Consider the following 22927-nt stretch of genomic DNA (forward strand, 5'->3'; position numbering starts at 1 on the left):
TCTACAAAAATGCAACGACTGAAATGGCGATTATGTAGAAAAATAGCTAAATGTTCAAGCTGTAAAATGATGTAAACCATTGTAGAAATAAACAAGTCTGTTTTTATTTAAAAAATAGGAGATCTTATTTTTGAGATTACCTCTGTACAGTGTGCGACTACTCCAGCGTTTATACTGAATGCGATCAATCATCTTCCGTGTTGATTCCTCGCTACGCGCGAGCGAGTTCATTTTGAGTGAGCCTGAGGTCTCCTCAAAATTCCAGCTCGTGTAAACAAATATCAAGATATGTTTTTGCAATAAGAGCAGTTAACTCCTTAGAAATAAAGGCTGAAGTAAATGATTGCTTAATTTTAATACTATGTACTGAAATAAAATAATGTGATACTTCTTCTCAAGATATAGTGGTGTGCATAACTAATTTCAGAGATTAGGTTATGTACTTTCACGTCTTATTAATATCAGAAAGGCTGTTCTCATGTAAATTTGTTGTGAAAATGTTATTCTACAGGGAGTTTGAAAAATGTTTTCATAATACGTGCGCAGTAAACCTAGCTTAGGCGACGCCATTTGAAGTAAGAAAATTGAAATATTTGCCACAAGCCTGTGGAGTGACTATTACAATTTTTAAGAATGAAACTGAAAATGCATGTTCAGACTATTGGAATTAGAAAATATGTGCTAATGAGTAAGCTGCTGCTTGGAAACATCCACAAAAATGTTTAAACAAACCGATTACTGTTTCATACAGATTTTAATGCGTTTTTGTGGAAGTTTGGTATCTTCCCAGACTTTTACAGAAAAACATCTATAATGCTATAAGAACAACCTTCAACCGATGCGGTTTTGCATTCACCGACAAAAATATGTCAGAAAAAAGCACAAACTGTAACTGAAGTTCAGTGTGTAGGGTAGATATCTCCTTGTTTTATTGCTGTCACTGTGTAAATAATGTATGAGGGTACAATTTATGTTAATACAGGCAAAGATGTCTGGTCAAAGGAGTGCTTTCTACTGAAAGCTCAATTTAAGGTATACCCTCATTTAAGGTTAAAAATCAGGTCCCTGTAAAAATGTTAAATAGGGGTTCTACTGTAATATATACCAAAGTATATATATGGAAGAAGAGTTTCTGCAGGAATCTATAGTGCTGTATCCTTGATACTATTTTATTCATATAGGTAAGCATTCAACATAAAATTGCTGGAAGCTTGAAACTGTGCAATGATATCAAGGAAAATATAACTCCTGTAACAATTTTTAATTTAAAAAAAGATTTAATAAAGTGTTCATGTATTCCCAGAATCACAACCATTTTCAGGAATGTTTGCCAAGCTATCCCTACCTTGCCTAACACCATCCTTAAGTACTTACTTTAAACACATAGGCTACTACTACTGATATGTAAGTGGTAAGCATTTCAAACAAACAAAAAAAGAAAAAGGCTCACTACATTTCATTACTTACACAAGATTAGCAAAGAGGTTCATTTTCCAGCATACAACTTACATACTTCCATCTGTTATAAATTCAAAAGGACAAACCTTATCGGGATCAGACCAGAGGAGATCGCACAGGAGCCCCTGGTCCGGAACATCCGTGGGCCGCATGATCCGCCTGATCTGCTCCATGCTCTGCAAATCGGGGCTTAACCCACCATGACAGCAAAAGATCTTTTCATCCACAATGGCTGCTACAGGCAGGCAGTTGAAACAGTCCGTGAACGTCTTCCAGAGCTTGATGTTGTACCTTCGTTTGCCTGCAAAACACACACAGTTCTATTTAGGACAAACAAGTCAAACAGTACAATTCAGGTCACACCCTATTGTATTTCTAAAGAAGAGATATTAATGCAGGTCTGGAAAATGCCCAGGCGCCAGGGAAAACTGCATAGGCGCCCAAAAGTTTCTAACCTGGGCCCGGTAAATTTCAGCCTGAGGGCAATATAATATTTTCAAAAACTCTTTCCACACCAGAAATAAGAAAAATTTAACTTGGTGGCTTTTTAAACTCTCAACAGTAAAATTTGTTTTTAAAGTTTTTGTTTACTCTCATATCTCTAATGCATGTGAAGACAGATCATAAACAGTTATAAATATCAGCTACAATTGAATGGTGACTAGAATCTGTATCAGCTATTAATATTTCTCATAACCATTACACTGAGAAGCGAAGACAGATTTACTTCATTATGTTCTATATGTACTGCACTACTATGTAGCAAGTACGGTTTTCCTGTGCCAAGATTAGCTTTCAGCCCATTAAGTGAAATGTCTATAATAGTGAACGGGATTTCTTCTTTTATACAATTTGCTTTACGTTGCACTTACAGAGATAGGTCTTGTGAGATGGGATTAAGAGTGGGAAGAAAGCGGCTGTGGCCTTAAGGTACAGCATTTGCCAGGTGTGAAAACTGGAAACTACGTAAAATCATCTTCAGGGCTGCCGACAATGGGGTTCAAACCCACCATCTCCTGAATGCAAGCTCACAGCTGCGCAACCCTAACTGCATAGCCAATTCACTCAGTGAATGTGATTTTTAAGGGTTTCAGGATTGTGTTATGCCATACACCTAATTTCTGACTTTACAATTAACCTATCACACAAGGCAGAGCAACAAAATCTATCTGAATGTTTCCAAAAATCTACACAAATCAACCTAAAAGTCTAAAATCACGAGCTTTTTTTCTGCCATCACTAATGACTTACCTTGTATCAATTCAAGAATATTTTCACAGTACACTATTACATCACTGACTTTGTGATTTATTTGTAACTACACAACTTTAGAATACGTGGCTCTTCATCCTTGAATGTACTAATCACAATGTAACCAGTGCTGATCGCTGTTCCAGCACATCAGCTGACCACTTCCCTCAAAAAATCCAAATTCTTTTTTGCTCAAAGCATATGCTAGGCTTACTGAACAGATTTTAAGGTTGACTGTCCAAAGTTTTCTTAGAAAGCATTGATATAAACTGTTCTTTTGCTTTTATAAACCTGCTAAAAATTGCCCCACATTGCCTTAGAATCTGTGATATTTAAGAACACCGAATTAATGTCCACCGATCATCAATTTCCCTTCAGCAACTGATAGAACAAGGAAAAGCGCAGAATTGTTTAAGCAAGAATACTGGATCTGCTATAAAATCAGGGGAGTTGGCACGCTTGTAGTATTGAGATAATAGCTAGATAATGGATACCTACATCCAACAAGGAATATATTTTAGCTCAGGCTGTGAAATTCCTGTTTGCTGGGTAGAATGATTGACCAGATGCCAAATTAGATGCAATGATCTTCCTTGATAAATTGTCATGCCAAAATAATTTTTTTTAAATCAGACCAATGGCATTTCGAACCAAAGGAATGCAAACATGCCAGGAGGGTCAAATAAGGAAACAGTGGTGACTGTTAAAGGCAATGAGATCGAACTAGTTAATACTATAAACACACAAAAGTTTATTTCTTTTGTCTGAGTTCTAAGAAATTTTGCTGGTTCTTGTATTCTTTTACTTGTCCAGCCCTGCATTAATACAGAGAGATCAAGTTTGTTTTGGTAAACTGTTTGTTACAGGGCTGCTCCACGTGGCCTAATCCTAATTAGTGCTTAGAGAAGGTAATTTGATCTTGACCAAAATATATCAAATTTGCAATGCGCAGAGCATACAGTAGTCGTGAGAGTTAAACCTTTTCTACATAAAAAATTTATGTTACATAATTTGAAGAATGTTTGGCATCTAATCAAGGGTTAAGGCTCTAAAGTCTAAACAGTCTGACACTGAGGTTAGCCGGTTCGAGTCCCATTGTTCGAAAAAAAATTCACCATCAGAATGTTGGCCGGCAAGGTAGGGGAGGTGGTAGTATACAATTTCTAATCACTAGACTGCGTGCCAAAAGCCTGCATTAAATTCCAAACCTCTCCGCAGTACTCATATGGAGTGAGAAAACATGACACTGTTGATGGCGATTCGTCCCTCGGATGGGGACGTTAAGCCTAGAGCAGACCCCTTGGTGCTATTCGACAGGAGTAGGCTATGTGCCGGCACTGGGTTTCATCCTCTCCCTACTATCATATATCACATTCATTTCATCTCATTACCTCCTCTGATGAGGTAAACGTCAGGAAGGGCATCCGGTCACAAAAACCCGCCACGACAGATTTATCGCCTCATACCCGACCCCGTAGGAAAACGAGAGAAGGGTTGGACAAACACATGAGGTGCACCCTGCCTATATTCACTTCACTCCGTACAGTACCACAATAAAATGAACAAAACTGCAGCGTACGAGGAGATTGCAAGAGAAATCTTGAGAATGTGGACAACTTTTGTTTATAACCGTATGGTAACCTATAAGTACTGCTACTCTTGATACTATATGAATTGAACAGGCCCATGATCATACATCTACAAACAACTGAAAAAGTGGTAGAAGCCTTATAACGACCAATGCCCTGTTTGCCAGTTAGAAGCATTACAGACTACAAATAAAACTGGAGAACAATTTCTATGCTATATCCACAAAGAACCTAGTACATTTTGTCATTGAAATTCAAAGTACAGAAGAATCTCTTATACAATAAAACCCATCTTAAATAGGCCCTCTATTAAACAGAAATGTGCCTTTAACAGAAAACTACACATACCTTGATTTGGACGCAAAATGTTATGCAAATCACTGAATTAAGTGAAAACTCAAATGTGGAAATAGAAGCCAAATTATGTCCTTCAGTGAAAAATTTCCAATCTTAGCGGACTGTTTTAGCAATATTTTTACCATCCTACATAGTCTGATGCAGGTACTGCACATGGCACAGTGACCTTCTTTCAAGACTGTCTGTTTTCGGAATTAATTACAGGGCATTTCCTTCGACTGACTGGACAATCCACTTTCTGTACAGTGCTCTACAAATAGCTATCAACTAACTTTGGAATTCATCATCTGTGGTTCAATAGTCCTCACTACAAGAAAGAAAGGAGGAACAACTGAGTGCAGAATGAAGGCATGTGATGATTGATGATTTGTTTAAAGGGGCCTAACATAATGAGGTCATCAGCCCCTAATGGTACGAAATGAGATGAAATTATATGACAACTTAAAAGTCCAAAATCCTCCAATGACCAGAATTCAAAACGTGAGGATGAAGAATGAATGGATGGACGGATATGAATTTCAAACGATCAGTGAATGTGACCCACAGTGCCTCACATGCACAGAAGATGGCACAAAACAATAGTATTACTGACCAAGGGACTGCTTCTATAGCACGATGATGAATCGATTATGCTTATAGTCGAAACGGGTCCAAAATCCAGGTCATCAGCCCCTCATAATGGTATTTATCACTAGGAAAGTAGAATACTATGTGTAATGCTGTGGTACTAATCAAAAGTAGCGGAGACTCGCAGTATTCCACACATTATGGTACTGTTCACAGGTAGTGTAATGTGCACATGTAACACAGACCTATGGTGCTGCGCACATTGCGGCGCTATTTGCAGGCAACGCAAACCTATGGCGTTCCTCACACAAATGGACTATCACAGGGACTCGTACTATCCCATGGAATTTCTCACACAATGGGAACTGAACATAGGTAAAGCAGAACCATGGTGTCGCTCATATAAGGATACGAATCACAGGTACTGTAGGACCCAAACCCTGATTCACACACTGTCATTACTAATCACAAACCTATTGCGTACCTAACATAGTGGTACTACACGCAAGTAAATGCAACCCAGGGTGTTCCCTGCGTGATGGTACTAATTACAGGTAGTTTTATGGTTCTAATTGGATCATCCCTTGGTCGCCTCTTACGACAGGCAGGGGATACCATGGGTGAATTCTTCGTCTGCCTCCCCCACTCACCGGGGTGTGTGTTTGGTCCGCGAGAGGTATTTTATTTTCCTCAAGTGCGCCGGCAAGCCGGTTAGGACCCACCACCTGGGACGCGCCACGTGGGAGTATAACCTCTCCCCCTGCTACGCCAGCATAGCAGGTTCGTGGCAAGGCATGTGAAAATGCCATTGTAAGTTTAACAGACCTACAGGAATTTGCCCTGCAACCGAATGTTTCGGATATGTTTTTTACTTTATTTTATTTTTACAATTTTGTTTTACGTTGCACCAACACAGGCGGGTCTTATGGCGATGAAGGGATAGGAAAGGGCTAGAAGGGGGAAGGAAGCAGCTGTGGCCTTAATTAAGGTACAGCCCCAGCACTGGCCTGGTGTGAAAATGGGAAACCATGGATAACCAACTTCAGGGCTGCCAACACAGGGGTTTGAACCCCACTATCTCCCGGATACAAGCTCACGGCTGTGCGCCCCTAACCTCACAGCCAACTCGCCTGGTTTTCAGATATGTTCGGTGTAATTTTAAAGGCCAAAGTTCCGTAGAAAGTCATGCAATCTATAGTAAGAACAGTGCAATTCACAAAAGTAACTGCTGCAGAATATATAAAGTTTTTATTGCACCAATAGGAAAACCCAGGTATCTGCTGTGTGACATGGTTTGACATAATTCAAAGAAATCCCAACAGTTTTCCTTGTGGTGCAATAAGTAAAAGAGTGGATACTCAACTCACAGATGTTACCAGTGACTCACAAGATGAGTCATAGGAAACCTGTACACCAGTCCATCAGCTATCTTACATTCCCATACAGTTGGATTCTTTATTCTGCATGTGCCAAACTTTCTAATTTTCTAACTTTCTACTTAATTTACAAAGACCATCCAAGCACACCTAAGGCAACAATCTTTCTCCATATTCATGTTATTAGGACAGCACTTAATTTCCAAGTCTTACCTTACAATCAATCAGTACAGAAACCAAGACACTGTTCAATTCTCTACTTGAACATCTTAAATCTTCATTGCTCTTTGTAGACCCAATAAAATGAGTAGGCATTTAGTTGCCAGGTTCATATAACAAAATCTACATACAACTGAAAATGACGTGTATAAAAGCCTGGTACCTACAGATGCCATGTTTGCCCAGAGTTTAGTACATTTTGTCAGTACAGTTCAGAGTACAGCACATTACACCACACCGTCAATGCGCCTCAAAATACCGCTATGCAGAGGTGCCAACCTCTGAAGTAGGTTATCAGTAATCTCTCACACAAAATTTTTCTGGTCAAATCCAAAGTATACTCCTACCTTCCCGATAGCAACACTTCCTTTGTCCTTCCTGTTAGCAATCTAATCTAATTTAAAGTATATCATACTACATAATAAAATGTGCACGTTGCCAGTTAGTACTGTGGTAAAACGTTCTTTGCAAGCTAGCTTGTTTTGCACCCATCAGCTACTTTTCAGTGTACGCTTTCTTGAAGCATCCTCCTACCTCTCGCCCCCACCTCTTGTGATGGCATTATTGACTTCTGAACCATAAGTGATTTGTATGTAGCTTAATGTAGCCCTAAATTGCCTGATATTTTCCATCAACACTGAAAACACTTCCTATGAGAGAGTTGCTATCAGGTAACAAATACAAAAATTACATAAGGGTTTACAGTGGAGAAGAGCAATGAATTTCGCAATGCTCATGGGTAGCAAAAATGAGATGATGATTCTATTAAAGGGGCCTAATATCCAGTAACTATTAAATATGGATCGTTGCCAACTCATAAGGTGTGAAATGAAGAGGTTTGAGCAGTAATGCTTGAAAGGATTAGATAGTTTTCCTTCTTTCCTTTTTCTCATAGATTTTTTTTCCAGATCTCACTTTTCCGTAATAATTTCACCTTTGGCTGTAATGCCGTAATTGTGAAGTGATATCCGTAATAATTACGGACAATTCGTAGAAGTTGGCACCTCTGCGCTATGTGACAATGCTGAGGGGGGAAATGCTGACCTGCAGCACATAATTTAGAATGAAAATTGTTGATATAGTTCATACAATACTGAACCTTAGATGACAGAGTTTTAAGCTGAAATATTATCACATAGCAGTTTTTCTAGGTGCAACAACAATATACAGACCAGCCCACCACTATCAAGGTAGAAATAAAAGAAGCCCTCTTAATGCTTACAAGTTTGCTTGAACAACAGTTACAATATAGACAGAAAGCAAGTTTGAAGTTTTATACGATTGTACATATGATCATTGCCAAAACAAACTTCTTTTTACATGGAAACTACAAGGACAACTAAAATGTATAGTCCTCATTTCAAAAGGAAGAATTTAATTTTTCAGAATATAAAACAGGAGCTTTTCCAGCATTACTTTCCCCACTGGCTCCTTAAGACTAGGTATATCTGAATGAAAACATTTAATAACTTAAATTCAAGCCTGCAAGGAACTAAACCAGATGACTTAGCAGATAACACTAGGCCAGGAAAGTCCATGTACCCTTAATTGACTTGGAGGGACTTTGTTAAACTAGGTTATGACCGAATTAAAAGTGGAAAACCCTATCAAATCTCTTCCAAGACATGAAGGAGCAAGTATACCAAAAACCATTCAACAGTTATGTGTAGAGCCCGGATATTTAGGTAGTAATAGGTTAGAATGCAAACTTGATGAAGCGGGTAACAAGTATAGCCTAACCTGCGCATCGGTTAGGCTAGGAGTTTTGCATAAACAGGGGTACAGCCAATCAAAACCCCTAGAATGTATGGTACTCTCGCTACATAACAGAAGAACGGGCTAGACACTTCCTAATAACCAAATTTAGTTTGCATTCTAACCTATTTCTGCCTAAAAATCTGAGGTCTAGTTATGAGTTCCATTTGCTGTTCCTGGCAGCAACTCAACTTTATATCATCCCTTAGCAGAAAAACAATTTTTAGTTTAAATGAGAGATGATTCCTTTGACTTAAGCACTAGGAACTGCTTTCCCCACGTGTTCAGACCAGAAAATTATGGACTCGCTTCAACAGGTCAGCTAATGGTGAGGCCCCTCTACAGCAGTGAACTTGGCCACGTTTTACAGCTATATGACCTAAACCCAAAACTTTTGCCATAAGTACCACTGAATAAAATCGATTGTGATGTGAAAGTCATTTTTTAATAGTTAAATTATGTATAATACTTTCAAAAGAAAAAATCAGATTTTCTGCAGCGTATCCCAACACGTTATGACATCACTGATGACATAACTTTCAAGAATATTTTACACATTATACTAATCATCATCATCCTTCCAAGTATTGGGCCATGTGACCCGTTACGGTCTTGCATTTTACTTTCTTCCAACGGGTTGCTAGCCTGAAGGAAGTAAGACCATTGGTGGTGCTGCCACCTCTCAGCTAATGGACTAGCTGAAATCGCAGCATTTCCTCCATAACGGATGTAACGGTTATACCGCCGTGACTGTCGACAGGGCCTCATCTGTGGGAACAGGTTTCTTCATGTCGGGAAGGTGAGGTTGGCCTTTGGGCAGGAGAGATTATGTCAATCATCATCATCATCATCCTCCTCCTCCTCCTTCCAAGTACTGGGCCATGTGGCCCGTTACGGTCTTGCATTTTCTTTCCATCGCTTCATTGGACGTCCTATAGATCTGTCCTCTTGGTTGATAGCGTAGGATCTTTGGTAGTCTTCCAGATTATATCCTTTGAACATGACGTTTCCAGTTTTCTTGGTAATCATAGATGTAATCGATTACTGATTTCACATTCAGTCCTTTAAGCACATCTTCATTTCTTATACGATCCCATTTCATATAGCCTGCTGTTCTGCGCATGAACGTCATTTCACGTGCTGTAATTCTGGAAATGTCTTGAGTTCTTATTGTCCATGCCTCACTGCCGTAGCAAAGGGTTGGTCTGGCTAAAGTGTTATAAAGACATAAGCGAGCGTGTTTTTGGACAAGAGATGGCTTCATGATATGATTTATGATTCCTGCTGTTTTGGTAAATTTGGTTATTTTTGCAGAGATATCAATTTCCCCTTGGTAAGATAAATTGCATCCCAGATAATTGAATTCGTCGACTCTTTCCAAAATTTTATTATCTAAACAGATTTTACTCGGGATAGGGTCCTTCCCCTTAAAGGCCATTATTTTGCTCTTTTGTGGTGAAATGATCATGTCGAATTTTGAAGAGACTTTCTGGAGATTAAATACTGACCACTGAAGATCATCTTCTGATGATGCTACCAATGCAACATCATCAGCAAAGAGTATGGCATCAAGATGTGTGAGATATCTGCTGACTGGGATTGATCCATGCCTTTCATGCCTCCATTCCTGTATTATGTTGTTCATATAGATTATGAACAACAAAGGAAAAAGTCCACAACCTTGTCTCACACCTTTGCTGACCGGTTTCCTTTTCAGTCTGATGATTACCTAACTTTATTGCAATAAGATTGTCACTGTACATGTTGTATATGTTATCTATTAACTGTTGTGGGACATTATCTTCTGCTAAGATATTAAGAAGTCTGTTCCTGTTAACTAGGTCAAAGGCTTTCTTAAAATCAACAAATGCTATGTGAGTTTCCAAGTTAAATTCCCTGCGTTTCTCGACTAAGATTTTCAAGGTAAAGTAAGCATCAGAACATGAGCGCCCCTTTCGAAATCCATGTTGTTCATTTCCAATCACATTTTCATACTACCTGAATAATTTTTCTCTGACAATATTAGAGTAAATTTTGTAACCTGAGTTGAGTATACTTATCCCTCTAATATCCACAATCTTTCACACTGCCCTTCTTATGAAGAGGAATAAGTATAGCTTTTTGCCAATTCTCTGGTGGTCTGTTGCCATTCCAAATTAAATTGATGAATTTGAGAAATCTTTGCTTGAAGATGTCACTGGAATACTTGAATAATTTTGCATTTATTGAAACTTCTCCAGATGCTTTTCCATTTCTAAGTTTTCTGAGTATTAGCTCCAGTTCTTCAAATGTAATGGTTTCCGAAGACTTGTTAAGAGATGTTGGCAGAAGAAATGGCTCAATATTTGAACCTCTCCAAATGTTCCAAAAATAAATGAGCCACTCCGTTAGAGGTATTGCAGTAATGCGTATGTTTTCTTTTACATCAGTCTCCAGTTGTGAAACAAAGTTTTCCCCAACTCTTTCTGTGCTTTTTCTGCACTTCCCTTTTTGCTATTGCTCTCTTGTGGTGATACTCTATTTTATCTTCTAATTTGCCAGTTGACAAAAAAAATTTATAAGCATTTCTTTTGTTTGAAATAACTTTTTCAATCTCTTCATCCCAGATTCTTAAACTCTTTTTCCTCTGCCATTTATTCTTAACTCCCAAACTCTCACAAGCAGACTGCTTTAAAATTGAACACAAATTAGACCACTCCATTTCCACGTTGTCACTAACTGGTGTCATCTGTGTAAGTTTATTAAGGCTGTTCTGGTACAGCCATTTTATACTGGGGTCTCTTAATAGGTTAACCTTGTAAGAAGTTTTAATTTCTTGTGTTGTTTGTTTCTTTCATACCATCTAGGCCTCAGACGAATAGGTGCTACTAATAGATAGTGATCAGTTTCCAATTCAGGGCCTCGATAGACTCTTGTATCCAAGACTAAATCTGCCAATTTACCATTACAAATTATATAATCGATTTCTGATTTCGTGCAGACCACGTATACTTGTGGGTGTCCTTGTGTGGAAACATTGTATTCATAATCTTTAACTGATTGAAGAAAGTGACATCTATTAATTTCGTTCCATTGTTATTAGGGGTTGTTTCTCCATGGATTCCGATGCGATTCTGAATTTTTTCATTACCAACTCTGGCATTGAAGTCTCCCAGTAATAATAGCATATCTTGTTTGTTAATTTTATTGACTATCTTTTGCAGATCATTATAGAACCCATCACTTTCGTTTGAATTGCCCTCCACTGGAGCGTATACCCCTGTAACTGTAAGATAACCCCTGAATAGTTTTAGTCTTAATTGGATAATCCTTTCATTCCAAAAAGTGTAGCTATCAATTGTTGATCTTAATCTTTTGTGTACCATGAGCAGTACACCCGCCTGTGCTCTAGTATCTGTCAACCCCACTGTAAAACTGTAAATAATTTACTGTCTCTTTTGATTCCTGAAGCTTTCTTTTTGTTTCTGAAATTGCTGCAATTAAAATGTCTTTTTTTTGTGAGAATGTCGTCCAGCTGGTCATCTTTGTATGAGATACCTTGTACATTCCAGGAAGCACATCTGAAAGTATTTTTCTTCCAATCTTTGTCCATTTCACTGTCCTTTTCATTGCCAGGAGAGGTTATGTATTCCACATAAAGTTAATTTTGGATAATATACAGAACAATAACAAATAGGTTAATATGCCAAGTTCTTCATGGTGTAGATAAAATACATATAACGTGTATAAAATATAAATTTTAAAATATTCACCATATAAAGAAACTTCAATCTTCAAAGAATATAAAAGACTTGATTATGATAACCATAGCAACTGTCACTAATCTTTCACAGCACCACTATTTTCATATTTTCCAAAAAAACTACTATAAAATTCAGGACACCAGTAAGTGTATATTACAAAGATGACTTATAAGTTTCATAACAACAGCATCAAATCTATATCAATTCAGAAAAAACAGAATTATAAAAGTACTAATACAGAGCTTGTCATATATGTAATGATATAGTCATGGCCACCTCTTTTCTACTCAATTACATAATTTCTCTTGTTTATTAATAAATACCGAAATATTGCATGTATTTTATAAATAATGAAATACTGCATGTATCTGAGCTTTAGAACACGACTCTTCACTGTAACTGCCTTAGGACGTTAAAGATTCTATTTATTGCATCTGTCTTGCCAGTGCCCAATGAACATCAATTCTCTCCAGCTACTTAAAAAATGAGGAAAAACCTGGGATTTTCAAAAAATACAGGAACACTAAATTTGTTCTCAAAATTGGGAGATAAGTCTCTGCGATCAGGAGAGAGGAAGGACCAAAAATATGGAGTCTCCCGCTTAAATCAGGGGAGTTGGCACGTCTGGGTTAATGAAGTATATTTCAATATTCATTCTTCAAATACAAAAAGGATGAGAAGCCACTTTCACATAAATAAGCTACTGCAGGGGGACAGAAGATCTATAAAAATACACTGGTTCTTATCAGTTTATTTATGCATACACAATGTATTCAAATTTTCAACACAAGTCAATGAGAAACCATACCCTATTTTAATATTTCTTCCATGAATTCACATACCACAGACTGAAAATCTCTGAGGAGAAAGTACAAACAAGGATGAGAAAACAGAAAACTTCCTAGGCCTTGCAAACCTAACATCACCGGGTCAGAAATTACTAGGAATTAACCAAAGCTGGCAGGATAGGAAAGATGAAAACAAGAAGTCCAGCATAAATAAGATAAAGCAATGTTATTCTCAAGGATAACTCTCAAGCTCCCTCAGGTTGTGAGCCCCTAGGACTCTTGTTCTTGATCCACTTATAACGATATATCCTGAAACATACATTGGCTTTGTTCTGCAGGCTTGAACCACCTTTAACTCTATCTGGTAAAATTTATATGAAACAGGCTGAAAAACAACATTCAAAGACCCAGGGAAGGCATGTCTCTGAAACAGAATTTGTTGCTGACCTCCAACTGCCTGAGTAGGTCAGGATTTAGGAGTGAGTAGTTCAAGGACTGTGTCTGCCCATACCATCACACAGCAGATGGTGTGAAGACAAGGTCAATTACTGTCTTCAATCACCTCGCAGATTTATAGTTCTAGAAGCACTGTTATGTACAATATGACAAGCAGTTCAAGAAACAACCTTAATTTCGAATCCAGAACACAATGACATTGCTTTGATAACCAGCATATTATGTTGTTTTGATGAATGGCTATGAAAATCACACTAAAATCCTTAACTAGTCTGATACCATTGGGGAAGACAAGCAAGAATCACAAGAGATCATAGAAAATATGGAGGAAAGACCAGGCCAAAGTAAGGAAGACAAATGCTGCACAACCCATGGCAGCAGATGAAGTTTTGAAGCCATGTTCATTATTATTTGGGTCGATAGTCCTAAGAGAGTTTAGATTTGTTTGATGCAGCCCTCCATGCTACCCTATTTTATGTCATTTTTTAAATTCCTACATCTAGTCTAATCTATCATACACCTTGGTCTACCTCTACCATTCTTCTCTATACAGTATTAAGGTGGCTGAAACTTGAGCATTAAAATGACAATTATAATAATGGCCTCAGCTAATACGCGCAGACATTTCAATTGTTTAGGCTGCCTGTATGTCAATTTTGGCATAGTTTTACTGGATGATATAGATGTTGATTCCCATAGGGCATTACTGTTTTACTCTACGAGATGACAGATAAACCAGATCTCTGCTGGACGATCTATGGCAGAGTTTTAATTAATTTTGTCTGGTAAACACCAAATATATCACCAGAGAGAGATGCCAACATCATTTCCTGTTTGTGGATACAATGGCCATCAAACTGAGAGATTACATCTTTAAGATTGTCCTATTTTATTTTTCTTGTGCACTGTTACACTGGAATTTAGAAAATCAAATTGTAATTTAAACAAAAAAAAGTAATTGTATTTAAATCATGATTCAATTGATAATTTAAATCAGGAAAAGAAAAGTTGACAAGACAAGCTAGTAAGGAAAGCAGGATATGTAAAAGGTGAAAGCAATGCTAATTTGGCAGCAATTCATGGTTTGAGATGAAAGAAGCTTGAAGAAAAGGCAGTTAGGTATGACAAAAATTAGCTATTTCTAACAAACAGATACCCTTTTAAATGTACAAAACAGACAGACAGCCATAGCAAGAGACTAACTTGCTCTGGGAGCAACAGAAAATCTTATTTCCATTCTTTTAATTGAACAGGTTTTAACTACCTCTCACTCTTCCCACATCTTCATATCAAGCATTACAACACAGCCACTGATATGTCAATGACACTAAACTCTGTGGATCAATCAAAATCCAAGATAAAACCTCATATCAAGAACAGAATAATATGCAAAACAAATGACACAGAACAATCTAAACAATAACTGAAGATGATAGATGAATGAACTCTGTAATGATGCAAGCCAAGAATGCAAAACAAAAGACATTTCATGAATACTGAGAATAATTATACCAGTCATTATAAACACATTCTGCTATTGTTACTTCCATTCAAGACACAAGAACATAGGTCATCACAGTTTAGTTACGACAGTGAAGTAAATTTCATAACTTGTGTTGTATTAGTATCAACAATAGTTTAAGATGAAAAAGAGTTATAGAACAAAAAGAGAACTAATCTTGCATTTGTTTTGGATTACTTTACGACCCTTCGGTGACGTGAACGCTACTGATCCACGAAATATCACTGTAATATTTGTCACAATGTGAAAGGTAATCATTGATTTACTCAAATAAAGTCTAAAATCCCAGGTAGATTAAGAAATTATGGAAATATTTAATTTTACAGAATACATACTTTACTGCCTTACAGCTATATACAATTTTTTCTGCATCGCAGGGCTTGCGTGTTTTGTTTATGTGTAACACAACACTTTCGTGTGTCATGTCTTTGCTCACGGTAATGCTTTGGTGTTGTGTCACTTCAACTGTCAATTGTCTAATAGTGCTGTTCCTTTAATAAAGTAATATCTGTTGGTCCAGGGATCATGCTATTTTCCGGTTGCTTCGGCACGAGATTTAGGTCTTGTAATTTCCTTATTACATGGTGATTTTCGTAGTCAAAAAAAGCGATAACATTCTTAATGTTGTTCACCTCCATTTTGCTTTTTGAACTGTCCGTGCTAGACAAATGCACAAAGATAATAAGAATTCACAGACATGGCACTTCCATTCATCGGTGCCAGCCCTGGACCTCAAGAAACAAACAAAAGACGGCGCGAGCAGCGATATGCAACATGATGGACTCCTGTTTACAGCTCGTAAGTACGTATTCATATTTCTTGCTAGTAACGACGGTATTTCTTAATCTACCTGGGATTTGAGACTTTATTTGAGTAAATCAATGATAACCTTTCACATTGTGACAAATATTACAGTGATATTTCGTGGATCAGTAGCGTTCACGCCACCCGACCCTTCTTTTCAGTGTTGCATAGCTTAACACTGAAAGAAATCTCTCAGGAATTTTCTGAGAGCATGTGTGGTAAAAAATTGTGACAAATATCACAGTCCAACAAGGCACAGAAGCTTGTTTTGTACGATATTAAACCAGACCATTAAAAGGTTCAAAAACTACACAAACACTGAACTTTAAATAGGGTCTTCTTTATATTGCTTTGCAATCAAAATCTGTGTAGGCCCCTATGTTGTAGGTTGCTCATTGCTTGCAAGACTTAATTAAAGTATAGAGATTCAGCCATTCCTTCTGCTAGGCTCATCTTAACACTTTCTCTTGGCCAACTCTTGTATGTAACTTGACAGTATTAGAAGTGCATATACTACAGAATCTTATTTTCCTGCCTCTATGATCCCAATACCCTCATCCTTGAAAATCCAGAACTCATATCCTGCTCCTTCTCCAGTCATGAAGCTAATGATCTTGGCACCATATACTGATTAAAAACTTTTCCTCAGGTACTGTATAGTGATTCATACTATAACACTTCCTTTCACAAACTTTGTTAATAGCTCATTTTGAAAGTAGAGAATGTTAAGCCACTGGACCTAATTCTTAAATATCCATCAGGAGGAAGACCCATGTTTCAAGTTAAAATTCATTCAACATTCTTGAGCTACAATTTAGTTTTAGAATGACCCTGACATTGTGATGAGATAAGCACATCCAGTAAGTGCTCATGACATTAACATATCCTTGAAGCTTAAGACATGTTAAAAGATGTGAGGCATGACCTTTGAAGACGCTCCTATATGATGACATTCATTACTTGTATCCACACCACGAATGCATTCAGCAGCTGTAACTTGGTAAAAATATTGTCCATGGAAAACCGATCAACCCATATTCCGAATACTAATCATCTTACATAATTTATTCAAGAAATTACATTTTGAAAGGATTATGGTTATCAGTTTCACTTTAATGAAGTTACTGCAACATTTATACACCCATAACCTTGAAAATGAACAGCTTGAAATACCCAGGAAGCAAACTAATGCAAAACAAAAGGCTGGACATAGAGATTTGCAAAAGAGCGCTACAGGCAAATGCATTATCCCAGAACGCAAGAAACCTACGGTAATCTGGAAGGAGGAAGTTCCAAAAAAGTGTAAGGAAAAGATGTACAACTGTAAAAGAAAAATATGGCTGCATTTGAACAGTGAACATTTTAAGTTCCACTTTGGTTTTGGTGCTGTTACAAACTGCAAGCGCTTGTAGATATGCAGTACAAACACTGAACTATAGTTTATGAGGAGTCATTCGGTATCTGCTTTGTGGAACATCGGTGAAGTGCTCACATAATGATTCGAAGGTTGCAAGTCTGAGCCTTGTTGAAGTTATAATTTTTATTTTGTTATTGTTCTTTAGCAATATAAATGACACAAATATTAGTTTTGGAATAATACAAGTACATAATACCAATGTTAGTTTTTTCTTCTATCATGTATCAAAATAAAATGAAAAGGAGTCACAAGGACTTGAACCGGAGAAGTTGCTATCTAAATTCCGACAGCTATACACGATTTGCTTCGTACAGATTCAATTCTACGCATTTGCAGAACCACTATAACTTGACATTAATTTAGATTACATTCTGATTTAATAATGTGGTATACAAATAGGTTTATTTTATGAAAATGCAGTTGTTGTAGCTGCAGTCAGAGTACTATTTATTAACTTATAACCAAAGCAATGATTAAGGAATTATTTTGTGGATACAACTCCCAATGCAGGTCTTGACTCAAAGGTCCAGATTATGAACTATATTTTTTTTAAATCTTTGGAATTTATGTCTGCAACTAACATAGTAATTAACCCAACAGATTCATTTAAATACCTCTACAAGCGAATGTATTTTCTTGAAATGTCCATGGTTTATACAAATAACCATCTCTCCTATTATTACCATCAAGAAATCTTTTCCATTTCTTATGCAGCACAAGGCAAAATAGATTGTGAAAAGGGAACCATACAAGATATTAACCTGAAATTTTGTCAGTTTGTGAATGAATACAAGTACTCGCCTAACATGATGTTTTTGTGTGATAGGTTTCAAAGCAATCGGAAGATGTAGTGGAATTTTGCATTTCTTGCACTGCCACGTTGTCACTTCTTCCATTTTGAGCACACAAAACATCGCTTAGAGAGATTATTCATTTTTTCAGTACTAGGGGTGTGCATGGGAAAATGAGCCCAGTTTCTAGCTTGTAGCCAAAGAGGAGTTGCACTAGGTGAAGGTCGTCCCCTGACCTTGTAATCAGTCAGATGCACAGTCGCAAGCAACTGTGCCGCTACAGCCACACTGAAGTCTGTGTAGTACGTGTTCCAACTATGAGAAAATACAGTACACTACAAAGGAATTGAAAAGACAAATGTCTGGAAGATATAAAAATATCTTTCTAAACTGTTTGCCTCATGATGGGGAAAAGGGCAGTGACCTTGCCTTGTAAATCTACTCCCTTCATGCCATCTTTGTACTCAAGGGCCAGTTTTGTTTTCTCAACTGTTTCCTGTGTCACTTGTCCTTGCTTTCTCCTGAGTTTTCCCAGTGCAGTACCAGGTTTTGAAGAAAGAAAATGAACATCGTTGTTATCCTTCCATTTGAGACACAAAATGGTGGACGGCCACGTTTGATATTAACCTCTTTGCAGTACTTTAGATGAAATATCAGGTGGCATGTGTTTTCTGTTGGGCCTCACAGCCCCTACAATATTTGTTTGCTTCCAATTAACTCTCTTGCAAAGGTTTGGAGACATGTACCAGTTAAGGTATACGGTATGACACTCGTTGAACAAAGGTTCACACATGCTCATTACATTAGTTCTCGCAGGCAGGGAAGGGTCAAAGATGTAATTTCTTGTATATATACAAAAGGTGTTGCAGTAGACTGTATTTGCATTGCAATGCCAAATCTGGCCCTCTTACTGCAATTACATTGCATGCAAGGCAGCCTACCACAAAATTTTGTGAGGAAATCATCTAAGGCAATGTTTTCTGACAGTTCAGACAACGAAGAAAATGTGTCCGAGAAGTGTGAAATCATAGACCTGATTTTCCTCGGTTTGTCACTAGAATCACCTGAAATGTCATCAGTGAAGTGGAGGAAATTAGAAGAGAGGAGAAATCTTTCCCTGCTCATTGCTTCTGAAAAGATAGAGGGGTCATTACACCCATCTTTACTTCAGTACAACTGGATACACTGTTTTCGAACCTGGGACATTAGGACACACAAAGCAAAGCCAGCCTTTATTTCATCCTCTGTTAAACCATTTCTAGTCATATTTTCACTTTTCTCTAATCTCATCTGCAAGCTGCTTCTGAGTATAATTATTTGTCTCTGTAGCAATTACAGAAAATAAAGGGTCCAATATAGTCTAAAAAGATGGAGAGCTCTGATGGAGCTGTGGCCTCATATTTCTGAACTAAAAACTCAACCACTGTGTGCACTGAAGGGGTAAATGATGGGATTGTTTATCTCCATTTACCCACACCCAGTCATCCTGTTTCGCACGTGATGTGAAGATCAAACAATGGGAAACGGATATACCCTTGCCTCAACATTCTAGTATATGATAATCTTAATGCAAGAGCCCACTGTTACAGACTGAGTGGACTATAGGAGAGATCTGAGCATGGGTAATGCGCGGGCTCACTTCGTCATTCAAATTGTAGGCCATTTTCATTCAAGTTCATTGGGTTAATATGACTAAATATTATTAATTTATAATTCTAAAATTTATATTTATATCATTGTGAATACTTTGCCAATATTTTACGACCTAGGTACAGGCTAACACTCTATATAACTACCCCAATTCTGCCAGAAACTTTGCAACTGACCAACATGGTTCCACAAAGTGGTGAAGGAACAAAAGAAAGTGTAATACATGCTGTGATTGATTTTGGTTTTTCAGCATTGGCAGCAGCTAGGTGTTTCCACATTTCAAAAAAGGACAGCTCTTAGATGGTTGCAAAGTTATCTATGTTCGGATATTTTTTTGTCAGAAAAGCTGGGAGTGGTAGAAGGAAAATTTCAAAACAACAGGATGCCACATTACTTGCAGAGGTTGAAAGGAATCCCTTTCATACCACTGCTATTTTGAAAGCAATAGTTAATATTCCTGGCCACAGCCAGACTGTAAGAAATCATTTAAGGGTCACCAATTTGAGATCTTGACGTGCCATTCCCAGAGAAGTCATTAAGTAGGAACATATAGACAAGTGTTTAGACTTAAGTGGAAAATTGTGAACAAAGTTGGAAAGGGTAACCTATTCTGATCAAGTCACCGTTTCTACTATAAGGTACTTTGGTATACTGTCGTCCTGGCACCCGACTGGACCACAGATATGCTGTCATTCATGCCCACAGTGGCCTAAGTGTCTGTGTCATGTTGGTTTTCTAGTCTGGGAGCGGGCACAATAAATTGCATTGTTGAAAAATTGAACCAGCATAAATATAAACAGTTGCTGGAGTAGCCATTTTTCTTTTTATAACCGTGCAAGATGAACTACACACTAAGGTTACCAGACGTAATTGAAACAGTCCCCAAATTGAGCCTTTTGTCTATGCATTTTCGGTGTGCAATATTAGTATGGTTTTAAATCATCAAGAACAACCTGTGACTTCTCAAGTCATTTTTATAAAATACATTAGTACACATCAGGTTTCTACCGAAGAGCATAAAAACATAGCACTTAAAATAAGGCAAGCTGAATAGCACAATTGACTGTACTAGCCACTTCTGTTCAAGAACTGAATCTCAGCACAGTTGGCATGAAAGGGTGATTAAATATGAGAGAAACCCTTTTCAGAGAAATTTCAGCCCTGTACTGCTAGTAGTCTAGTTATGTATTTATTTAGCATATGGCTTTTAATGCTGGGAGTATTCAAGGACTTGTTTCGTTCATCAGGTGCAGGGTGAAACCCATTGTTATTACATAGCTTACTCTTGTTGAATAAAACCAAGGGGTCAGCTCAACAGCATCATATGCCCTCACTCTACATGAACACTGCAGAGAGGTTTGGAATTAAATCTAGCCTTTTGGCCCACAATCTAGTGATTAGAAATTTTACACCACTACTTCTCCTACCCCTTTCATGTTGCAAGTTTTTTCTACCAATGGGACTCACACTGGCTAACCATGGCAACGGAGTTATTACTTCACTGGGCAACACAATGTGTTCCAACCACAGTTTGTGATAATATTATTTACATGAAGCTAACAATCTAGATCAGTCCAGTTTCAATATATCACACAGTAATGTGATGTCTTAAATGATTCAACCTCTAGAGGTTAACTCCACTCATTACAGAAAAATGTTGGAACAAAAACATCTCACTGAACAAGACTTGCCATAAGCCAAAGAAGCAACAGGTCCTTTATCAAAATTCTTGAAGAAGCTGAAGACAGCATCTGATAAGAACATAACATCCCATGACATGAGAGTTCCAACAAGGAAGCAGCAGTACACAAGTTGTTTCAGGAAATGACACACTAGAATTCCAAGAACCACAAACGTGGGCAAGACAGGAATGAATACTTCCTTCCTCCTACTCTGGAATAAAAAGGATTTCTATTTGAAGTAGACAGCTGAAGTCCTACCAACAAATCAGAAAATTCTTCTGTATAATGGAACAAGCCCATAACCATTTCTATAAAGACAAGTGTTTACTGTGCTAAAATAAAACTTACTTTCACAGACCTGTCTCACTCTGATCATTGGTTTTGACAATATGAAAATGACAAGAATGAGCAAAGTTAGCAACACCATTCCTTATCTAGACAGTCCCTGTGATGAATAGTGTTAAAGTGTTGTTCTTGCATTTCAGTGGGCTTGATAGACTGATATGACCTTCTGGCTCAGCAAGGAAAGCAACAGGAAACCACTTCACTCCCCATTTCCTCCGTACACCACCTCAGTACAGTTGCATAAACCCATAGAAATTTTACAAAAGAAAATAAACAGGGAAAAAAAAACAAGTGAAAGTCTACTCAATGGGTTGGCTCTTTTGAACATTCAGAGACGCAAAGTTGGATTTTAGACTGTAATCTGAACATACCATTAACCATAAAACTGTTGACCATATTGTTCTTGTTCTGTATTTTAATACAAGGTTTTATGTACCAGTACTGCAACGTGAATATCAACATAATTCACTTGTATCAGTGTCCTTATAGTGATACTCATGCGTGGGCACATCACGTGCACGAACACATTATGTTCTACAATTATTTCCCAACTACAGCCCCCCACCCATCAGTCGATCCTGGCGACACCTAGGCAGTGGCTACCAATGGTCGACCTGTTGAGGATCTAACCAGCCTTGATGTTCATAACAAACCTATATGATTTTGAGGGATTTTCGTTAATGGTGGTATGCTCCACATATTACAACATACATTAATGGCAACTCCTAGGGGTTCTATACAAAATATGTAAATATTTTCATGTCTAGGGGCTTACCACTATTCTGCTCTAAGCACTTTCGGTGCTGTGATACAGAGCTTTCAAAGCGAAACTCTGCCAGCAGCACCTGGTCAAAACAGCAACCACCAGCCGTTAAGTGAACTGAATGACGAGTAATGACAAAACTGTTTCCTGTACCCTGAGGCCACTTGTTATGTGGAGTCTCTGCAGCCAGCAGAATTTTAATGGGTTTTTTAATTTATTTTTTTACTTTACAAGTTGCTTTACATCACACCGACACAGGTAGGTCATCTGGCGACGATGGGACAGGAAAGGGCTGGGAGTAGGATGGAAGCGGCTGTGGCCTTAAGGTATAGCCCCAGGATTTGGCTGGTGTGAAAATGAGAAAAACTGAAAACCATCTTCAGGGCTGCCGACA

At 37.8% G+C, this 22927-nt stretch overlaps 1 protein-coding gene across 1 annotated transcript in view; it reads right to left on the minus strand.

Annotated features, from left to right (window-relative positions):
• Positions 1-22927, minus strand: part of LOC136886210 (serine/threonine-protein phosphatase PP1-gamma catalytic subunit B) — a 73123-nt gene that overhangs the window by 33794 nt on the left and 16402 nt on the right. The window contains exon 4 of the mRNA XM_067158951.2: positions 1545-1759. Within this exon, the coding sequence (XP_067015052.1) occupies positions 1545-1759 (215 nt within the window). The remainder of the gene's footprint in view (positions 1-1544; positions 1760-22927) is intronic.

Source organism: Anabrus simplex, chromosome X (genome assembly GCF_040414725.1).
Source record: "Anabrus simplex isolate iqAnaSimp1 chromosome X, ASM4041472v1, whole genome shotgun sequence".
NCBI lineage: Eukaryota > Metazoa > Arthropoda > Insecta > Orthoptera > Tettigoniidae > Anabrus > Anabrus simplex.